Source organism: Papaver somniferum, chromosome 4 (assembly GCF_003573695.1).
Source record: "Papaver somniferum cultivar HN1 chromosome 4, ASM357369v1, whole genome shotgun sequence".
Classification (NCBI taxonomy): Eukaryota; Viridiplantae; Streptophyta; class Magnoliopsida; order Ranunculales; family Papaveraceae; genus Papaver; species Papaver somniferum.
In genome coordinates, this window is record NC_039361.1 from 46135626 (window position 1) to 46153615 (window position 17990).

Here is a 17990-nt window from a genome sequence, read left to right on the forward strand (position 1 = left end):
AATATCACAGGTTGTACATAATTAAACCTAGATTTTATTAACTCCATTGTAAAGAACCTACAAGACTCGTTCTTGTTGAATTCGTGTCTTGAAATAAAGATTACATGACTTGTTCTTGTTAGAATTCGATTCGTGTACAGTTCGGGTATGTAATAGGTTTACCTTTTTAAAAACGATCTTATATGCATTATCGTAACCGGACATATAGATTGTACGAGGATCTTCCATACAGATTTTTTCCAAACGAAAAAGTTGGTGGTGTACTAGTTACGTACCCTCTCATTTAAATTGTTATTAGAGTAGGCAAAGATCGTAAAGACCTAATAAGTATGTGTTTGCAGCTATCTGAACCTATTGACATGAATTTGAGATTGTTTCAACCAAGTTCAATTCACGTACCATTGGGATTTGATAGCACTAACTACTTATGGTGTAAAATAGTTATGCATTCCTTGTTAGAAGCTCGTGATTTCAATACATGGGTGAAGGTTTGTTAGACCACTGCTCGCTAGAACTCGCATACGTTGCTATCTCAAGCATGTTTGTCAATGTTAGTAACCAAAACTATAAGTATTTATTTCTAGCCTATTTATAGATGTCTCGGACTAGGACATAGATTGTGTAGTTGAGCTTAGATTTCACGGCGTTCATCATTTGAAGATGAAGAACTACTAAGGGGATCTTGTGGAACTTCATCGACAAAAGGTATGTGGAGACTGAAACTCATCTATCACTTGAAAAGTCTATTTCTACTCTATCTCCTACATTGAGACATAAGTTGTATTACAATATAGTTTTCTATATACACATTTGAGGTTTCGAGCTGAGTTTATTTTGCTTACATATTTCTCGAAATATGTGTTGGCAAGCTTTCGCTTCGACCAAGTTCATCTTATATCATGTGAAAATTGCCGAGTAACATCTTATATGGTTTTTGTGATACAATCATTTGGTATAGTCTTGGAATGTTTTGTTAATGATTATTTCAATATCTTGAAAATTGTTTTAATGCTAATAGTGTGTGAAAACGGCTATTGTCATCCTCTAAGAAAGTTTCGATGATTGAAATAAAGATCTTATAATCATGTAACCATGTTTGGATATAAACATAGTGTGTTATCACATTTGTGTGTGAGTCCAAAACCGGGAAACTGAAGTATGCGTACCCGTACGCGTACTAGAGGTTGTTGGATGTATGGGAAAGTATGCGTACCCGTATGCATACTGGAGGTTGTTGGATGTATGGGAAAGTATGCGTACTCACGCCCGTGAATTTATGCTGGAGTTTGGAATGTAAATTGGTATGCACACCCGTACGCGTACTGGTGTAATCAAACTCGGTCCGGCTACTTAAGTATGCGTACCCGTTTACATACTTGAGTTGGTTATTTTTTAAAATCGGTTGTGTACATGAACTTAAACATTTATAAAATAAGGATTGCAATCTTTGCAAACCCTGGCTATAATGTTCATGTATTGATTCGGGTGAATCAAACCGATTTTGTTTCAATTGTGTTCTTGTATACTTCTATGAGAATATAGCAATTGAACAACTCTTTAACTAGTTTCATTTGAACTATTTATGGTTAAGATGAATAAGGTTGATATGAGAGTAATCATATGGATAACTTCGGTTAACTATTGTTGAGCCAACATGGTGTACACGTTTTGGTACGGTTACATAAACCTAAATGAGGGTACATTTCATTTGTGTGTAACAAGCTAAGTCCGATCTAACGGTTGAAAGATATTAGTTTGGTTGAATAAGGTTTTTCATCTAACGGTGAATACTGAATGCTTTGTTACCAAGGTAACTTGGATTGCAAACCCTGATTTGAAAACTATATAAAGGAGAACTCTAGCAACTGGAAACCTAATCCCCACACCTCTTATATGTTACTAGTTGCATCAACTAGACTCGATTCTCCTTTAACCTTAGGTTTCTTCGAGACCCTGTAGGTTAACGACTTCAAAGTCTTAATTAGGATTGTGAAGCCATACCCAACTATTTTCTTTGTAGTTGCGTTTTCTGATCTTGCCTAATTCTATCGTAATCACAAACATCTTCGTCTCATCGTTTTTGATTCCACAATATCTTTTTTCACTAGTCGATTAAGATTATTGTGAGGTGATTGATAATACTAGGCTGTTCCTCGGGAATATAAGTCAGGTTTATCAATTGGTTCATGTTCACCTTGATTTATCAAAAGACAGAACAAAAACTCTTGGGTATTTCTGTGAGAGACAGATTTATTCAATCTATATACTTTTTTGTGTGAAACAAATTTGTTTATCAAGTCTACGACTTTGGGTCGTAGCAACTCTTGGTTGTGGGTGAGATCAGCTAAGGGAATCAAGTGTGTAATATCCTGTTGGGATCAGAGACGTAAGGAATGCAACTGTACCTTGAATCAATGTGAGATTGATTAGGGTCCAAATACAGTCCAGTCTGAAGTTTATTAATAGTAGGCTAGAGTCTATAGCGGCTTAATACAGTGTGGTGTTCAAACTGGAATAGGTCCCGGGATTTTTCTGCATTTGCGGTTTTCCTCGTTAACAAAATTCTGGTGTCTGTGTTATTTCTTTCCTCATTATACTTTGTTATATAATTGAAATATCAGAGGTTCTGTGTTAAGATCAATCAATTAGAATATCCAACCTTTGGTGGTTGATTTAAATTAATTGACACTTGAACATTGGTCTTTGGTACCGTTCAAGTTACTCCTCTTATATTCAATCAGGCTCGCAGATTTTTATTTGTTGATTGCAGACTGAATTAAGAGTTAGACTTTTGATGGTGGTTTTTAGTTCAGGGTTAAAATTTTAAAACCCTGCATTTAATATGTCGTCACTCTGCAAAGAGACATACCCATGTAAAAGTGATGAGTGTTCAACCTCTCCACTGGCGCATTTATTGAGCAACTCAATATATCCACATGAAATTTATCCAGAATGGTACATGTAGCAACAATCCCATATATTCTATAAATTTCAGCACCTTACCTGTATTATTCAATTAATACAAGTTTCTTTGAATGCTTTCTGTGCTATGTTCCCCGGCTGAACCCTTAATATTGATATGGCATGACAATTTGTGTTCACTCGCAGCAGAGTAACACGAATTTCCCGAAGATATCAAGGTTAAGGTCCTTGCATAAAAGTATTCAATCGGAAAGCATACTGCTCTTTGGAAATAAACTTAAAGAACTCTATGTCAACACGCAGAATTCAATCAATTTTGTGATAATTTACAGGATTCAAATATTAACCTGATTTGCAAAAATTAGGGTTTTGCTCCCTGCAGTATATTAGACCCCGTTGGTCGAAACTAGCTTAACCAAACTAGGTAATTAATCCGTCGTTGATTAGTGGGTGCAAAATTCTACCTAAAATTAGAAAACAAGAGAAGTCGCGGAATAGGAGCAGCAAAAAAAGGGAGGTGTGGTCATGCCATAGGCCAGCCGGCGCCACTTGCAAGTGGCCACACCCCATGTTGCCCGACCAGCCCCTATTTCCCATCGGCCAATCAGGTCACTTTAAATCTGCTACGCGCACTGGAAGTGTGGTCACGCCCATGCTTGTCCGGCTCCTCTTTTTACCGACCAATCAGGTCGCTCTAAACCTGCCACAGTATAAAAAGAGGCAAAATTGCGTCAGATGGTCACAATGCCAAATCGGATTTCCAAAACCGCGCCAGCGTACCATCCCGCTCCGCATGTTAATAGCATACCAAACATGGCATGCCGCGTCAACGCACTAATTGGCATGCCAAACGTGCCACTATGCCGCAGTAGCATGTCGAACGTGTCAACGTGCCATAAATAGCGCGCCTAAGTGCTAACTCACCTTCTGTTCGTGGCCAACGCCATAACGAATTCCAATTAGGGTATTCTAATCAAAAATACGGCTTTGCTTTAGTGGCATTAGTCGAAACCCTAATTTCCAGTTGTGGCCCAAATTACGCCACTTTGGCCCCACAACATGCCACGAGCCATGTGGGACCCGACAAACCCTAAAAACGGTGTCATACTATAATCACTCGTGGCCATCCTTGCTCATGTGGTTATTCCCATATTATAGCCCGCCATAATTCCTTTAATGAGGCCATGGCACCGATTACATAAAAACGCCACCGTGTGGCGGCCATGCCACACGTGCTAATTAGGATCTTGATATGCCAAATCCTAATTTAGCTAAAGTTACCACACCAACCAAGTCAAGTAATTCTCCTAAGGCCTTAAGTTTGATATAGCAACATGGGCCAATGTTTCCGGAGCCATATTTGGGTCTAACATCAATATGCCAAAATAGATGCCACGGCTACGCCAGACGCCACTATGCCACGGGTACGCCAGGCGCCACTATGCCACTGGCATGCGTTAAATATGCCATCATACCATCGACATATGACGCCACTTTGATATTATCAGATGCCAATGAAATGTGGCCATAATCAACGGCCACCCTTTCTCACAAGCCACAATCTCAGTCGTCCAAATCCGCCACAGAATTGAAAGGCATGTGGCAAGTTTTAGGCGACCATCCAAGACAAGCCTAATAGCATCAGATGTTATTTTTCCTGCGGAAAGTCTCTTGACTTTGACTTTCCACGCATGGCTATCTTCTACTTAGTTGGCATACAATTAATCAGAATAGTTAAGTCTTGCATTCAAGACTCGTTCAACAATCTGCTACACATTTTCTACAAAAATGCTCGAGACATCAAATATGTCACAAACTGGTAGATGTTCATCTTGGTATTGGTCTAGCGGTTTACAGCGTGCGGCGTGCAACACGCCCATTATAAGAAAGTGTTAGAAAGCAGGGCAGTTAGTAGCGGCAAGAAGTAGTGGATGTAAAATAACCAGTTTCCTTCATAGTGGGAACGTGGTCTCTGGCATTTGCACATGATCCCACTTCTCCATCATTCAATCACTCCCACTTTCTACGAGATCAGGGTGCGTTCAATATGACTTGTATAAATAGGTTTTACTTATTCAACAAAAACAACAAGTTTTTGGTTAGAACATCAACACAGTATCCAGAAAAATACCAAAGAACTGATAGCTTAAATTCCGGAAGCCAGTTCCAAATTCTGATACAAGTCATAAAATAGCCACACCTTCAGAATTAAACATTCTGGTCCCAACACCTTCTTCGCTTCCCTCCCTAAGACCAACCCTTCTCCTTCACTTTGTGACCGAAGCAAGACTGGAACGGCCATTTCTTGGTTTAGGCCAGGATTGTACAGATTGATCTCTCGAATCTAAAGTACTCCCGCGTAGTGCATTTATTTTAGGTTTAGATTTGTTTCTCATCCACACACCCAAATTTACCAAAACCAGCAGAAACAGTTTTTACCCATTAATAATTGGTAACCACAGTGGGAGATTAATCTCTCGGTTGCAATATCAAATTCCGATTTTAATTTTTTTTTTCCAATCCCAATCTCAGGATGGTAGCTTAGGTCCAGGTCAGCAACAAACCCTGAGGCCACTGGCGCTGAAAACGGCCTTGGTATCAACGTTCCTTCCAGTGACATCAATGTACCACCTGTCATCATGATCAACGCCAGCGGCGCATGAAACGTTCTCTCAGACGTTACACCTCCGATCACCAGAGTCAGAACCGCTGTTGCCACCCCCAATATTTCTTCAAGTGTGACACCCCCAGTTATCATCAGAGCTGCTGCCACTCCACCATCGGGACGAGATACCTGAGGAACCATAGGAGGCCGACCCCCTATTACTATTGCTGATTTGATGGAAAGACAGAAAGTTCTTTCTAAGGCTCAGACGGACATGGATTCAACTCAGAAAGAGGTACTTACTTTCCTCAAGACACTAACAGAGCGGCTACCACATGAATCACGCCAACCAGAGCCAATGAGGAGCACCTTCAATACCCCAGGCGCCAGTACCTTAGCAGGACGCGCATTTGTAGATGAAGAGACCCGTTTTTCTCCTGAACATCCATTGGAGAGAACCAACCATCCAATTTCATCGCGCGTGAATATTTGGAACGAATTCTTCGAAACCGAGACAAAGGAAACTCGATGGACATGCATCAGCATCAACCCCCATATCCTCCTGAAGTGCAAAGAGTTCCTCTTCCGAGGGGGTATTCTTCTCCTCAATTCTCCCTTTATGACGGCACTGGTAATGCGCGTGAACATGTCTCTCGATTTTTGGAATCCTTGGGAGAACACGAGTACAATCATGTCCTTCGTTTGAAGGAATTTTCGAAACAATTACTGGAAGAGCATACACCTGGTACAAAAACATCGCACCGAACAACATATCCAACTGGTGTGACATGGTTACGGCTTTCTACAAGAAGTACTTCTTTGTGTCTGAGCAAATCACCTTCTCAGATTTAGGAAGGATGTTTCAACGAAACAATGAACATCCAAATGATTATGTCAAAGAGATTCAAAATTCAAGCACTAGATTGTCACGACCCAAACGTGACTTAAAAACAATTGGTGGAGTCTTGCATCAATGGCATGGTTCCCATTTATCGCGCCATACTAGAGAATCTACGGTTCCAGACATTCTCTGAACTCCATGAAGCTGCTAAGCGGTCGGCCACAACAGCATCAACATTGTTAGAAAGAACCAAGTCAGCCATATGTGAAGACGCGCACGAAACTCGAGGAAACAAATGCCTCATCAACAAGCAATATAACACTGATCCCTCTGTAAGCGTGGTGAGTGAAGGAGGAAAAAGGAAAGCTCCAGCGGCAGAACAACAATCCAAGCGTGCAACACCAGCACATCAGGCGGCTCCACCTCGGAAGGTTGCGGCTAAAGCTCCTGCGCAACACCAAGAAGCTGGAGAAGTTGCCCTAGATTTCCCATTCCCAATCGAGGAAGTAATTGAACTCTTGGAGGCATGGATCCAAGATGATGCTATCAAGATTCCTCCTATCAGACTCCCGCCAACTGAAGAGGAAATAGCAAATCCAAAGTATTTCCGCTACCACAGGTTCGTCCATCACCCGACCAATGAATGCATTAGATTAAAACGCATTTTCAAGGAAAAGGTGGAGGCGGGAGAACTTCAATTGGGAAATGAGGGAGTTCACAGAGATCCTCTTCCAATCAGGAGCTGCATGCTCTCTGGGGACTCTGTTCACAGAATCGTGCAGTCCATGATGCAGCGTGTGTGTGAAATCCTATATTTCTCCAAGGCGCAGCGTCAAGACATATTTACATCCCTTAATCGTGTTGCGTCGAGCAAGCGACTCTTTGCTGTTGAAGAAGCTACCCTGAAATCCCAACCTCTCTCAGCAAGCGTTATTGGAAAGTGCAACCGGGGACTGCTGACCACGACTTACCTGAAGAATGCCGAGTTCGATAACACACTGATTGACGCGGCCTCTGACTTCAACATTATAACCGTCAAGACTTTGAGAGCTGCAGGAATTTTAAAACAGGAGGCTACCCACTCCCCAATTGTGGTCAAAAACCCGGAAGGAGAAGCAATAAACGAGTACGACTACATTAGCCTCGAAATTAAGGTGGGAGATGCTCTAACACATGGCAAATTCCACATTGTCAAATAATGCCCAAATTATGACATGATTCTGGGGCGCTCGTGGGTACATGACAATAAACCAAAATTAGGAGTTTCCCCTCTTCATGTGTGTTCATTGTGTTGCTGATCTTTTTGAGTTTATCTTAATGCACGGCAAACCTTTACTTGCATCACATACTGCATTAGAGGGTGAGGCAAATAATACGATGACAGCGTGACATCATGGACTCTAGCACTTCATCTATGCAATGGGTGTAATTATTCGAACATGTTCCCGCCTAATCTTTTCAAGATAATCTTCAAAAATAGCAGGGCCATAAGCACTTTTGTTTGTAAAAAGAAAAAAAGAAAAGAAAAAGAGAAACAATAGAATTGGATACGTAGTTTTTAGAAAAAGTGATAATGGCTACTTTGCACTTTCGAAATTATCTTCCATTCCATCAAATTGTATTTAGGAAAAGTGATTCTACAACAAATCCAGTTGGTCTCTTTCCCTAAAGCTAAACTTTTGATAAGGTGAATGTGTCATATAAACATGGTCAAAACATGCCAGCAAGAGATTATAAACTTCTTTTTCCATCCTCTCATCAATTAGCCAGCAAACAGTAGCGTTCCAAATTCCAACTACCAACCTGTATGACCGTCCATTTGGGATTTCATATCAATGTCCGAAATGCAGAGAATTGGACGGATAACACTCGTTCTCATATACAAGTTGGATGAAACTAGCAGCCAGCCTCTTGAATGTTTATCACACGGAGAACTAAAAGCACATCACATATAAATGTTGCAAGCATTGAAAACCACCTATAAATGTGTTGCAACACATATACATCCCATTAGATTTTCTCATTAATTACCAGGAATTGATTCAGATCTTTCCTTTTATTACCGGCATTTAGGTTCTTCGTGAAGTACGGAAAAGGAAAGAAAACGTCCGTGGAATTAAACTTTCCATTAATCACAGACCATCACGAGCTTCCTCCTTCAGGCTGCTGTACGTAGTAAATTCCATTCCCCGTGGGACTTTATACCACGGTAATTCGTAGTGTGATATAATGACAGCAGTGAGATCAATATCAAAGGCCAAGTTGATCCTGACCGTAGAGATGGTGCATTCAATAAAGAAGGATGGTACAGCCTTAAAGATATTGGGAGAAGCAGGTGGTAGATAATAACGTAGGACCAGCCAACTAAGAACACTAGGAAAAAAAATGAAGAAATTAATTAAGTAAATAATCAATCAAAAATTTAATTATTCATATACGATCTTTTCAATATTTTTTTTTTTTTTTGCTTTATGGTCATAAATTGCCTGTATTTGTATACACTTGTTTGGTCTCCTTTGAGAACGTGTTGGCATCGTCAGAAAATCCTTAACTACACAAAATAATATTATAGATTTTATTTTTTTAATAAAGAAATCTCTGGCATTAATTAAAAAATAAAAATAAAAATCAAAGGCCAGCTTTGTTGCCAGATAATTCTTAGAAGAATATAATACAATGGTCACCCCCTTGAATAAGTCAAAGTCAATTGACCACAGACAATGATGGAAATTAGTTAATGATGATTTTAATTAATGATTGTCAACTGGATGATATAAATAAAATTTTGATACTCTTTAACTATGATCGCATCGATTTGGCACCGCAGGAAGATTCGTGAATTATTTTTTTCTTTTTTCCGATGTTGGTTGCGGATTCGTACATGTTTTTTAATGGTTTGAAAGGACGGAAACACCCAAAAATGGATAAAACTCTCTGCAAGCATAACAACCGTGATCTGTGATGCTTGTGCAAAGAAAATGCCCCAAATAAGAGGAGGAACAGCTATCATCGAAACTGGTCCCAAACCCCATCCATGAACACTGCTGAGACTGATGCATTATTCTACACACACATTAATACAGACAGTGCGAGAAGACTAAGTCCTATTTTGGGGAAAAAGTAGTTGCAAGAACTGAATGTCGGCTAGCAATGGTCGGTCCGACTACTTTTTTTTGCAAAATGGAGAAGTCAGTTTTGGGATGTTGGTAATTGGCTTGTCAAGACTTTTTGGTGAGCTAATTCCAAGGTTGAGATACTACTACATTTCAATATTTACATTGATAAAAGAATTTCTGAGAAAATACATGACTTTTACTTCCTAAATATAATGTTGCAAATGTCTTTATAATATATGGAAAAAATAATTTAATACATAAAAAATAATAAGATTTATCTTTTGAGTTATTTCGATAATTGAGAGTGAATTAAGCATGTAGTTTTCACAGTTAATTTAGAGTTACATCTGCAAAAGATTTCTATGTACATATCTTTCTTTTTGTTTGGTTGGTGTAAAAATCCTCAATGTTAAGTCCGCTATTAAAATCATTAGCATCTATAATTCTACTCTGAGATAAATTTTTTATATCAAATCTTTTCATATATACGACCGGTACTGTTTTAAAATTATAAGTAATGATTTTCTAAATAACCCTCATCAAACTAGTTTTCTGCCTGATTGTTATATTTAGAGCCTCCAAAATGTTGGTATATGCCAAAATGTATAATCTAAATATAACATACTGTTTTAGTAAGTGAATGAAAAAAGACAACACAAGTATAAGAGACGGAGTTTAAAACTTAAATTGATGAATATAGTCAGTGTTCAAAACTTCTTCTAGAGTTAACAGGTCTTCAAACATAGCCTAACTATATATAAAATGAGTTCAATCACTGCCTGGAAATATAGTTCAGTGATGCTTAAAACTTTTCCTAGAGTTAGAGGGTGTTTCGAACATCACCAAACTTTAGGATGAATTTCAATCTCTACTTACGAAGTCTAGTGTGACTACTGCACAGTTTCATATCTCGTATTCCATCTTAAAATATGTTTTCAACCGGATATAGTTTGAAAGTATCAGGAGATTTTAAATTTTTCTCATACATATTTGGAAAATACGTAATCCAAATGGTACATATATCGTATTCCCATATAAGGTACAATCACATTTTTAACATATTCATTGTGAAGTGTGGACACCTATATAGAATACATACCATTTTATAATATGTGTTTCTGGACGATGATGAACTCAAATTTATTTTCTCCGAGAGACAAAGAATAGCATACATTTAGAGCAAGTCTTATGGTGGAATCCAAACTATTCCAAGTATGGAAAAATCATGGAATGTCAAGTCTAGTGGCTTCCAAGGAAAATCCAAGTAAGGTTCCACGGTTTCGTGGAAGGGTTTGTGGAATCCATCTGAACGCTAATAAGAATAGCGTTAAACGCAATTAAGAATGGAGCTAAAAAAACGCAATTAAGAATTGCGTTTTTTTTATCCGTAGATTTAAAATGAGTTGTTGAAATCTAACGGCTGAAAAAAAGCTTCATTCTTAATTGCGTTTTGTTAGCTCCATTCTTAATTACGTTTTTTTAGCTCCATTAAGAATAACGTTTCTACTATTCCACCATTACACTTGCGCTTCCATCCACAGTTCCAAGTGCTGAGGTGGCGTGGAAGATGGATGGACTCCACCATAAGACTTGCTCTTAGGCAGGTGAGGCCAGTTACCCCCATTTGTCAAGTTACTTCTTAGATTTTTCGAAGTCTAAATTTATACTAAATGTATCTTTTTTTCATATATAAAAGAGGAAGGACCTCAAGGCAATTCATTAATATAGCCGATATTGAAAATAAAAAAATTACAAGATTTTTACTTTTCATTACACAATCAACGAATCCATAAAAGCTCCACCATTTCATGATTAATTATCCAAATTATATAGTCTTAAATATCATTTCACTATTTCAAAAGGACTAAATCATATCAAAGTGCCTAGCTAGTTTTGAAATAAAACTAATTTGATTGACTGGATCAGATCCAACCCTATGATTTCAAGAAAATGGAACTACGGTTTTCATAGTAACAATATCTTACAACTGAATTAAAGTAACCGAGTTTTAAGTAACAATATCTAGAGTAACAATTATGTTTTGAATTAGTCTTTAATAAATCATCCTGAGTCGGCGTTGGAGTCTTTGAAACAATTGTTGTAGTTGATGATTTCGATCTTGTTGTTGTTGCCTTTGTTTCCTTAGCTATAATTGATTTGTTATTGTTGTTATTGTAATTGATTTCTCTTCGTAGAAAAACATTATCTTCCACCCGAGTATGGTCTTTTTCAACTGAAAGTGAAATCAGACTAACAAAGCCCAAACTACAAAAACCCAGGGCTGATAGAGGATCTTTTTTTTTAATATCCTTAAAATTATTCATGAATTCAAAATACTAGGCAAAGGAAAAGCAATCCTTAAAATTAAAAATCAGAGAAAGAAATAAAAATAATAGAAATGAATAACACTAAATTTGGAAACTAGTTATGATTGAATCTAAGACAATCAAATTCAGATTCAAAACCTAAAGCAAAAATGTCGAAGCAAAGCTAAAACCTAAGAAAATGCAGGAAACAAAGATGTGTTAAGCTCAGGTCCCTCTAATAGAACTGATTAGAGTAAGAAGACACTCAAGCAAAATATTGAGAAGGAATTTTTTTATTTCACTTTTTGTTTTGAAAGGGGTGGATGGGATTGTATGCTATTTGAACTCAATATACAACAATTTTACCAATGAAATTACCAATATGATTTTCGAAAAATCTTCAACGAGGAAGCATAATAAATTTCCAATGTGATTTTGAGAAAATTCCCCAAAACAAACCAAAAGTAAGTCTAAAATTAGAGCTAAATTCAGGTGATCCCTTCCTGTCCAAGAAAATAATAATTTTTTTTTCAGGGATTATAGTCAACAATAAATTAGGGATTATAATCAAATGAATTTCATGTAATTAATCAACCAAATAAATAAAATCCCCAAAATATTGTGTATAAATTTAATAAGAAATAAAAAAGCTGAAAAAGGAAAAAAAACAAAGCCAGATAGACAATGAGTGTGAAGACTACCTTTTTTACTAACTAAACTCATAAACTCTAGGGTTTCTCTATCCATCTATACAACAAACAAACACAAACAAGACTCTTTCCATCTCCTCCATTTCTCCCTCTTCTCTCTATTTGGTCTTCTCTGCTTCTCCATCCTCTCTCTACTGTTATCATTTTGTCTTTCCGGAACCAAAAAACGGATAGAGAGAAAGAGAATCCACAAACACAATGAGTTCCGAATAGTGGTTTTCCGGAAAACCGCTGTTCTTCAAAAATGGGGGTTCATTCTCGATTAACATTCTTCTTCATACTTATCTTCGGCATTTTTCATCTCGGAAAACCAGATCTTACTGGTGATAAAAATGCTCTACTTACTCTAAGATCATCAGTAGTCGGATGGAAACTCAACTGGACATCAACTCAGTCCTCAGCACCATGTAATTGGGAAGGTATTGTGTGCGAGAACAATAGAGTTGCGGTACTTCGACTTCCCGGAACTGGACTTATCGGGAAAATCCCGATGGGTGTTTTCGGAAATCTTACACACTTGCGTACTCTTTCGTTGCGTCTGAATGCTTTATCCGGTCCACTTCCGTCAGATCTTGCTATGTGTACTGATTTGAGAAACTTGTATTTGCAAGGGAACAGGATTTCCGGTGAGATTCCTGATTTTTTGTTCAAGCTGCCAAATTTAGTGAGGTTAAATCTTGCCGGGAACAACTTTTCCGGTGAGATCTCACCGTCGTTTAATAATCTGACTAGGTTGGGGACTTTGTATTTGGACGGGAATGAACTGACTGGTTCAATTCCTGAGCTGAATCTTCCTGATCTTGTTCAGTTTAATGTTTCGAATAATCATTTGAATGGATCAATTCCTAAGAAGTTGAGAACAATGAAGGCTAGTTCTTTCTCAGGGAATTCTCTTTGTGGTGGTCCGATGGGTCATTGCCCCGGTGAACCAGAAGACGGCCAGCCAAAGAAGAAGAAGTTGTCTGCCGGTGCGATTGCTGGAATTGTTATCGGGTCGATTGTTGGATTTCTTTTGATTCTATTGATTCTATTCTTTTTGTGTAGAAAGAAGAGTAGTGGAAAGACTAGAGCTGTAGATGTTTCTACTGCGAAAAATCCAAATGAGGTTGAAATGGGAGGTGATAAGGGAATTGGTGAGGAAAATGGTAATGGAAATCATGGTGGAGGAAATGCTGCTGCTGCTGTTGGTGCAGGAACATTGGCTGCTTCTGCAGTTGCAAGTAAAGATGTGAATAGTGGTCTAGGAATGAAGAAATTGATATTCTTTGGAAATGCACCAAGGAGTTTTGATCTTGAAGATTTGTTAAGAGCATCAGCTGAAGTTTTAGGGAAAGGAACTTTTGGAACAGCTTATAAAGCTGTGTTAGAAGTTGGAACTATTGTAGCTGTGAAGAGATTGAAAGATGTGACTATTAGTGAGAAGGAATTCAGAGAGAAGATTGAAACTGTTGGATCTATGCAGAATGAGAGTTTGGTTCCATTAAGAGCTTACTATTACAGTGGTGATGAGAAACTTCTTGTGTATGATTACATGTCTATGGGAAGCTTGTCTGCGCTTTTGCATGGTGAGTACTCTTACATTATCCTAGCAATTTTTAGTCTTTTTGTTTTGATTTGCTGTGATAATTTAGTATTGTTTTGTGGGTATGTTTCTGTGTTGTTGTAGGGTTTGATTTTATCTTCTTTATTGGTGAAAATCTGGTTAAGAAAACACTGAATTATACGTCTGTTGTGGGTGCATCATTGGTCTTGTGGGTCTTAGTTTATCTTCTTACATTACTTATAGATGCAAACTACTGCAATTTGTTGTGTTATTACTTATTAGTCTCTGAATTTGTTTCAGTTCAATCTAGACTAATTCCGGAGGTTTTAGTCATTAAATTCGTGGGCACTTCGTTGGCGTTCATTTTAGAGGTTATTTTATATGCTGTTTGCAAGTTGTTTGTGTTTGTTGTTTTCTGGCTTTGCAGTGTCTGTTTTTGTGCATTTTGATTTAGCTTAAGTTTTTTTGCATTCCTCACTTGTATTCACTATAACGAAGTAAGAAGTTAGAAATGTCATGTGCTTAGGTTCTTGGCATCCTGAATACACTTAATGTGTTCATCTTACCCTGTAATCTACATTTCAACGCTCCTAAACACTACGAAAAAAACAACACCATTGTTCATTTATGGATCATTAGATCATTATCTTAACCTCTTTTCATTTTTTATGCATCTATTCCTATAGGTAACAGAGGATCAGGAAGAACTCCTTTGAATTGGGAAACTCGATCTGGAATTGCTCTTGGAGCTGCTCGTGGTATCTCATTCCTTCACTCTCAGGGCTCTCACATCTCCCATGGCAACATTAAATCATCCAACATCCTTCTCACCAAGACATACGAAGCTCGTGTATCTGACTTTGGCCTTGCACAACTTGTTGGCCCCAATGCTACTCCTAACCGTGTCGCTGGATACCGTGCACCAGAGGTGACAGATCCTCGTAGAGTCTCCCAGAAAGCCGACGTTTACAGCTTCGGTGTTCTTCTTTTAGAACTATTAACGGGTAAAGCACCAACCCATGCCTTATTGAACGAGGAAGGTGTCGACCTTCCAAGATGGGTTCAATCTGTGGTTCGTGAGGAGTGGACTGCAGAAGTATTTGACCTTGAACTACTAAGATACCAGAATGTCGAGGAAGAGATGGTTCAACTCCTACAACTCGCAATAGATTGTGCAGCCCAATACCCAGACAAGCGACCAACGATGGCCGAGGTCACAAAGCGAATTGAAGAACTTCGACCCACAAGAGAGCAAGATCCTTCGTCTGACCTTGTCGAAGGAGAGGATGGATCTTCTCAACAAACCAGTTCAGTTGGTTAACAAATTGGGATAAAGATTAAAAACAAAAAAGTCATGTTCATTCATTATGTCCATTTTTATCATGTTTACTTACTCTGATGATGTTTGATTGTTTGTTTTCTCAAGGAGGAGGGGTTTGTAAGGAAGGGGGAAAGAGGTGGTGGTTCTTTATTATGAATCAACTGTGTATGTTTTCTTTTCTTTTCAATAGCAGCAGCCTTTTCTTTTTTTTTCTTTTTCTTTTTTTTTTCCTCCTTCCATTTTTTTTAGTTTTAATGATAATAGGCATATGGTTGAGAACCTGGGAGGATTTAATTGTTGCTTTTGAGGGTTGAATAACATTGTTGGTTGATGGTTGTATGAATAGATTGGATGTATGGTGGTTGTAATTACTTCCTCTTTTTTCAAAGCACCTTTAAGATTATATATATTTTTTTGAACATGTTATGTGTATTAATTCTCTTCAATGTGATGTGTTTCCAATGAAAAACAGATCTGAATTCATGGTTACTGTGTAATACTTTTTCTTTGACAGGGAGATAATGCCTCTTATCTAGGAGAGTAGATTTGGATTATGAATTTATTAGTTCAACTTGGAAGAAAGTTGGTTGATATTACCTGTATTTCTTGCTTAACAACAATTCCATAAAGGAAGATTTTGATCAATTGTTGGAAAACTGTCTACTGTATATAACTTAAAACATACATCAAATCCATAGATTAGGAAAAGATTATGGAACAACTTTATCTTTGTTCACTAAATATAATTTTAAATCGTATGCTTTACAATGAAGTTAATAGTGACAGACAACAGTCAATTTGTTTTATCACATACAACCTGCATTTTACTACAAATGTACTTCTACTTCTGCTTCTCTTATCCCTAGATTTTGCTGTAAATATTTTGATTAGGAAAATTATGAACAAAGTATTATACTATAAACATTAGGTAACTAATAATTATACAACTAACATATATCTAGAAAAAATGAGATAATTTACTTACTTCAGATAGAGACAGAGAGTTGGCAGAATAGGTAGTTGAAAAATGTAAATCAGTTTTGTTCTTCAAGTTGTTTAAATTGAAAAACGTTTAAGTAAGAGTGTTAGTTGTAATGTTTTTACATCATAAACAGAAAAATGCTTCAAAAAAATAAAAAAAATAAATTATAAATAGAAATGCCTTGGGAATTCTTGGCTTCAAACCACCACATGAAAATTTACTCTTGGTTATAAAACTTCCCCAAGCGATGGAGTATTTCTGCATGTTTAGAGCTTCACCAGACAACTTCAAATGATAAGTAACTGCACAAAGTCATTCTGATCACAATAATTTTTTTTTTGATGCACCCCCATATGTGGACACTTACATTACCGTGGAGCGATATATTTGTATTATTATATGTAGATGTAGATATTCGGAAAAATGAAGGATAAAAAAACACACCGCTTCATTGTCAATATAATACTCCCTCCGTACCTATTATATAGGCGGGCTGAATTTTGAAATCTCTTTGTACCAATAGATAGGTGGCGCCAGAGACGGAGCCAGCCCATTGTAAGGGTGTGCACTTGCACCCGCTGCCCAACTGGCTCCAAAGCCCATTTTAGGGCCTTTAAGAATTTTTTTATAACGATTTTTTGGGTACCACTCTTTTTTTTTGGAGGGGACCATCATTTTATTTTTAGTAAGTTATTTGAAGTAATCTGAGGACACCCCTTATCCAAATATTTGTTTTAATACCAAAACTACCCTCTTAATTATTTTTGTGTAATGATTAAGGTTAGATTAATTGATGATTTTTTTTAAAAGAAGTAGAATTATTAAGTGATTAAATAAAGTAGTAGAAGAAGAAGAAAATGGAGAAAAAAATTATTTTGAGATGGGTGAATATGGAGAAAAACATCCTTTGGGTACCGAGGTATGCTTGTAACTTAGTTAATGTTACTATAAATGGCCTAAAATATCTTCAAAATGAAAATTGTAACAAAAAATTTCAACTAGGTCAACATAGTTCGGTTATATTATACGAAGAACATGTAACCGAACTTTCAGCAAATGCAGTTCGGTTAATAAATCCAAAATACACAGGTAACCGAACCAGAGATTTAATGGAGTTTTTGTTTGTTCGGCTAGCTGATGAAAAATCAAATGTAACTGAATAACTATGCTTGAATTTTTAGAGTTTTGTTCGGTTCAGTCGACTCAACCACGTTGTAACCGAACTTTAAACAATAGAGTTCGGTAGGTTCGCAACGTTTATAAAACATTGCCCAACTCTTCGTTCGGTTAGCAGAAAAAATTGCGACTTAACCGAACTCATTATATAGGTTTTCAGAGTAATGTTCGGTTTTTGTTTTTGCGATTGAAACGAACTCAACATTTGGCTATAAAAAGAAGAGTTTGGTTTTGAAATTTTTTTTGCAACTCAACCGAACTCAGGCGTTTGGTTAGGAGAAAAAAAACATCCTTAGCCGAAGTGTTCTTCGTGTTCTTCATCTTTAAAAGTTCGGTCGTAAAACTAGAGGCTTTTTCAAAATTATCCTAACCAAACTTACTACTGTAACCTCTATATTCAACCTATTTTGATGATTACTGCTCAAAATTTCAATCAAAAACGAATTACAAGTAATGGGTTTATGGGAA

At 37.3% G+C, this 17990-nt stretch overlaps 1 protein-coding gene across 1 annotated transcript; it reads left to right on the forward strand.

Moving 5' to 3' along the window:
• Window positions 1-12525: 12525 nt before the first annotated feature.
• Window positions 12526-15771, forward strand: LOC113275358 (probable inactive receptor kinase RLK902). Its single transcript, XM_026524840.1, has 2 exons — window positions 12526-14065; window positions 14730-15771. The coding sequence occupies exons 1-2, from the start codon at window positions 12745-12747 to the stop codon at window positions 15362-15364; spliced, it is 1956 nt and encodes a 651-aa protein (XP_026380625.1). The 5' UTR covers window positions 12526-12744; the 3' UTR covers window positions 15365-15771.
• The last annotated feature ends 2219 nt before the right edge of the window (window positions 15772-17990 follow it).

What these genes read in the sequence shown, in the direction of transcription:
- LOC113275358 (XM_026524840.1), top strand. Translation starts at nt 12,745, where the DNA reads ATGGGGGTTCATTCTCGATTAACATTCTTCTTCATACTTATCTTCGGC. An exon ending in CTTGTCTGCGCTTTTGCATG is followed by an intron (nt 14,066 to 14,729) that starts GTGAGTACTCTT and finishes CTATTCCTATAG; the next exon opens with GTAACAGAGGATCAGGAAGA.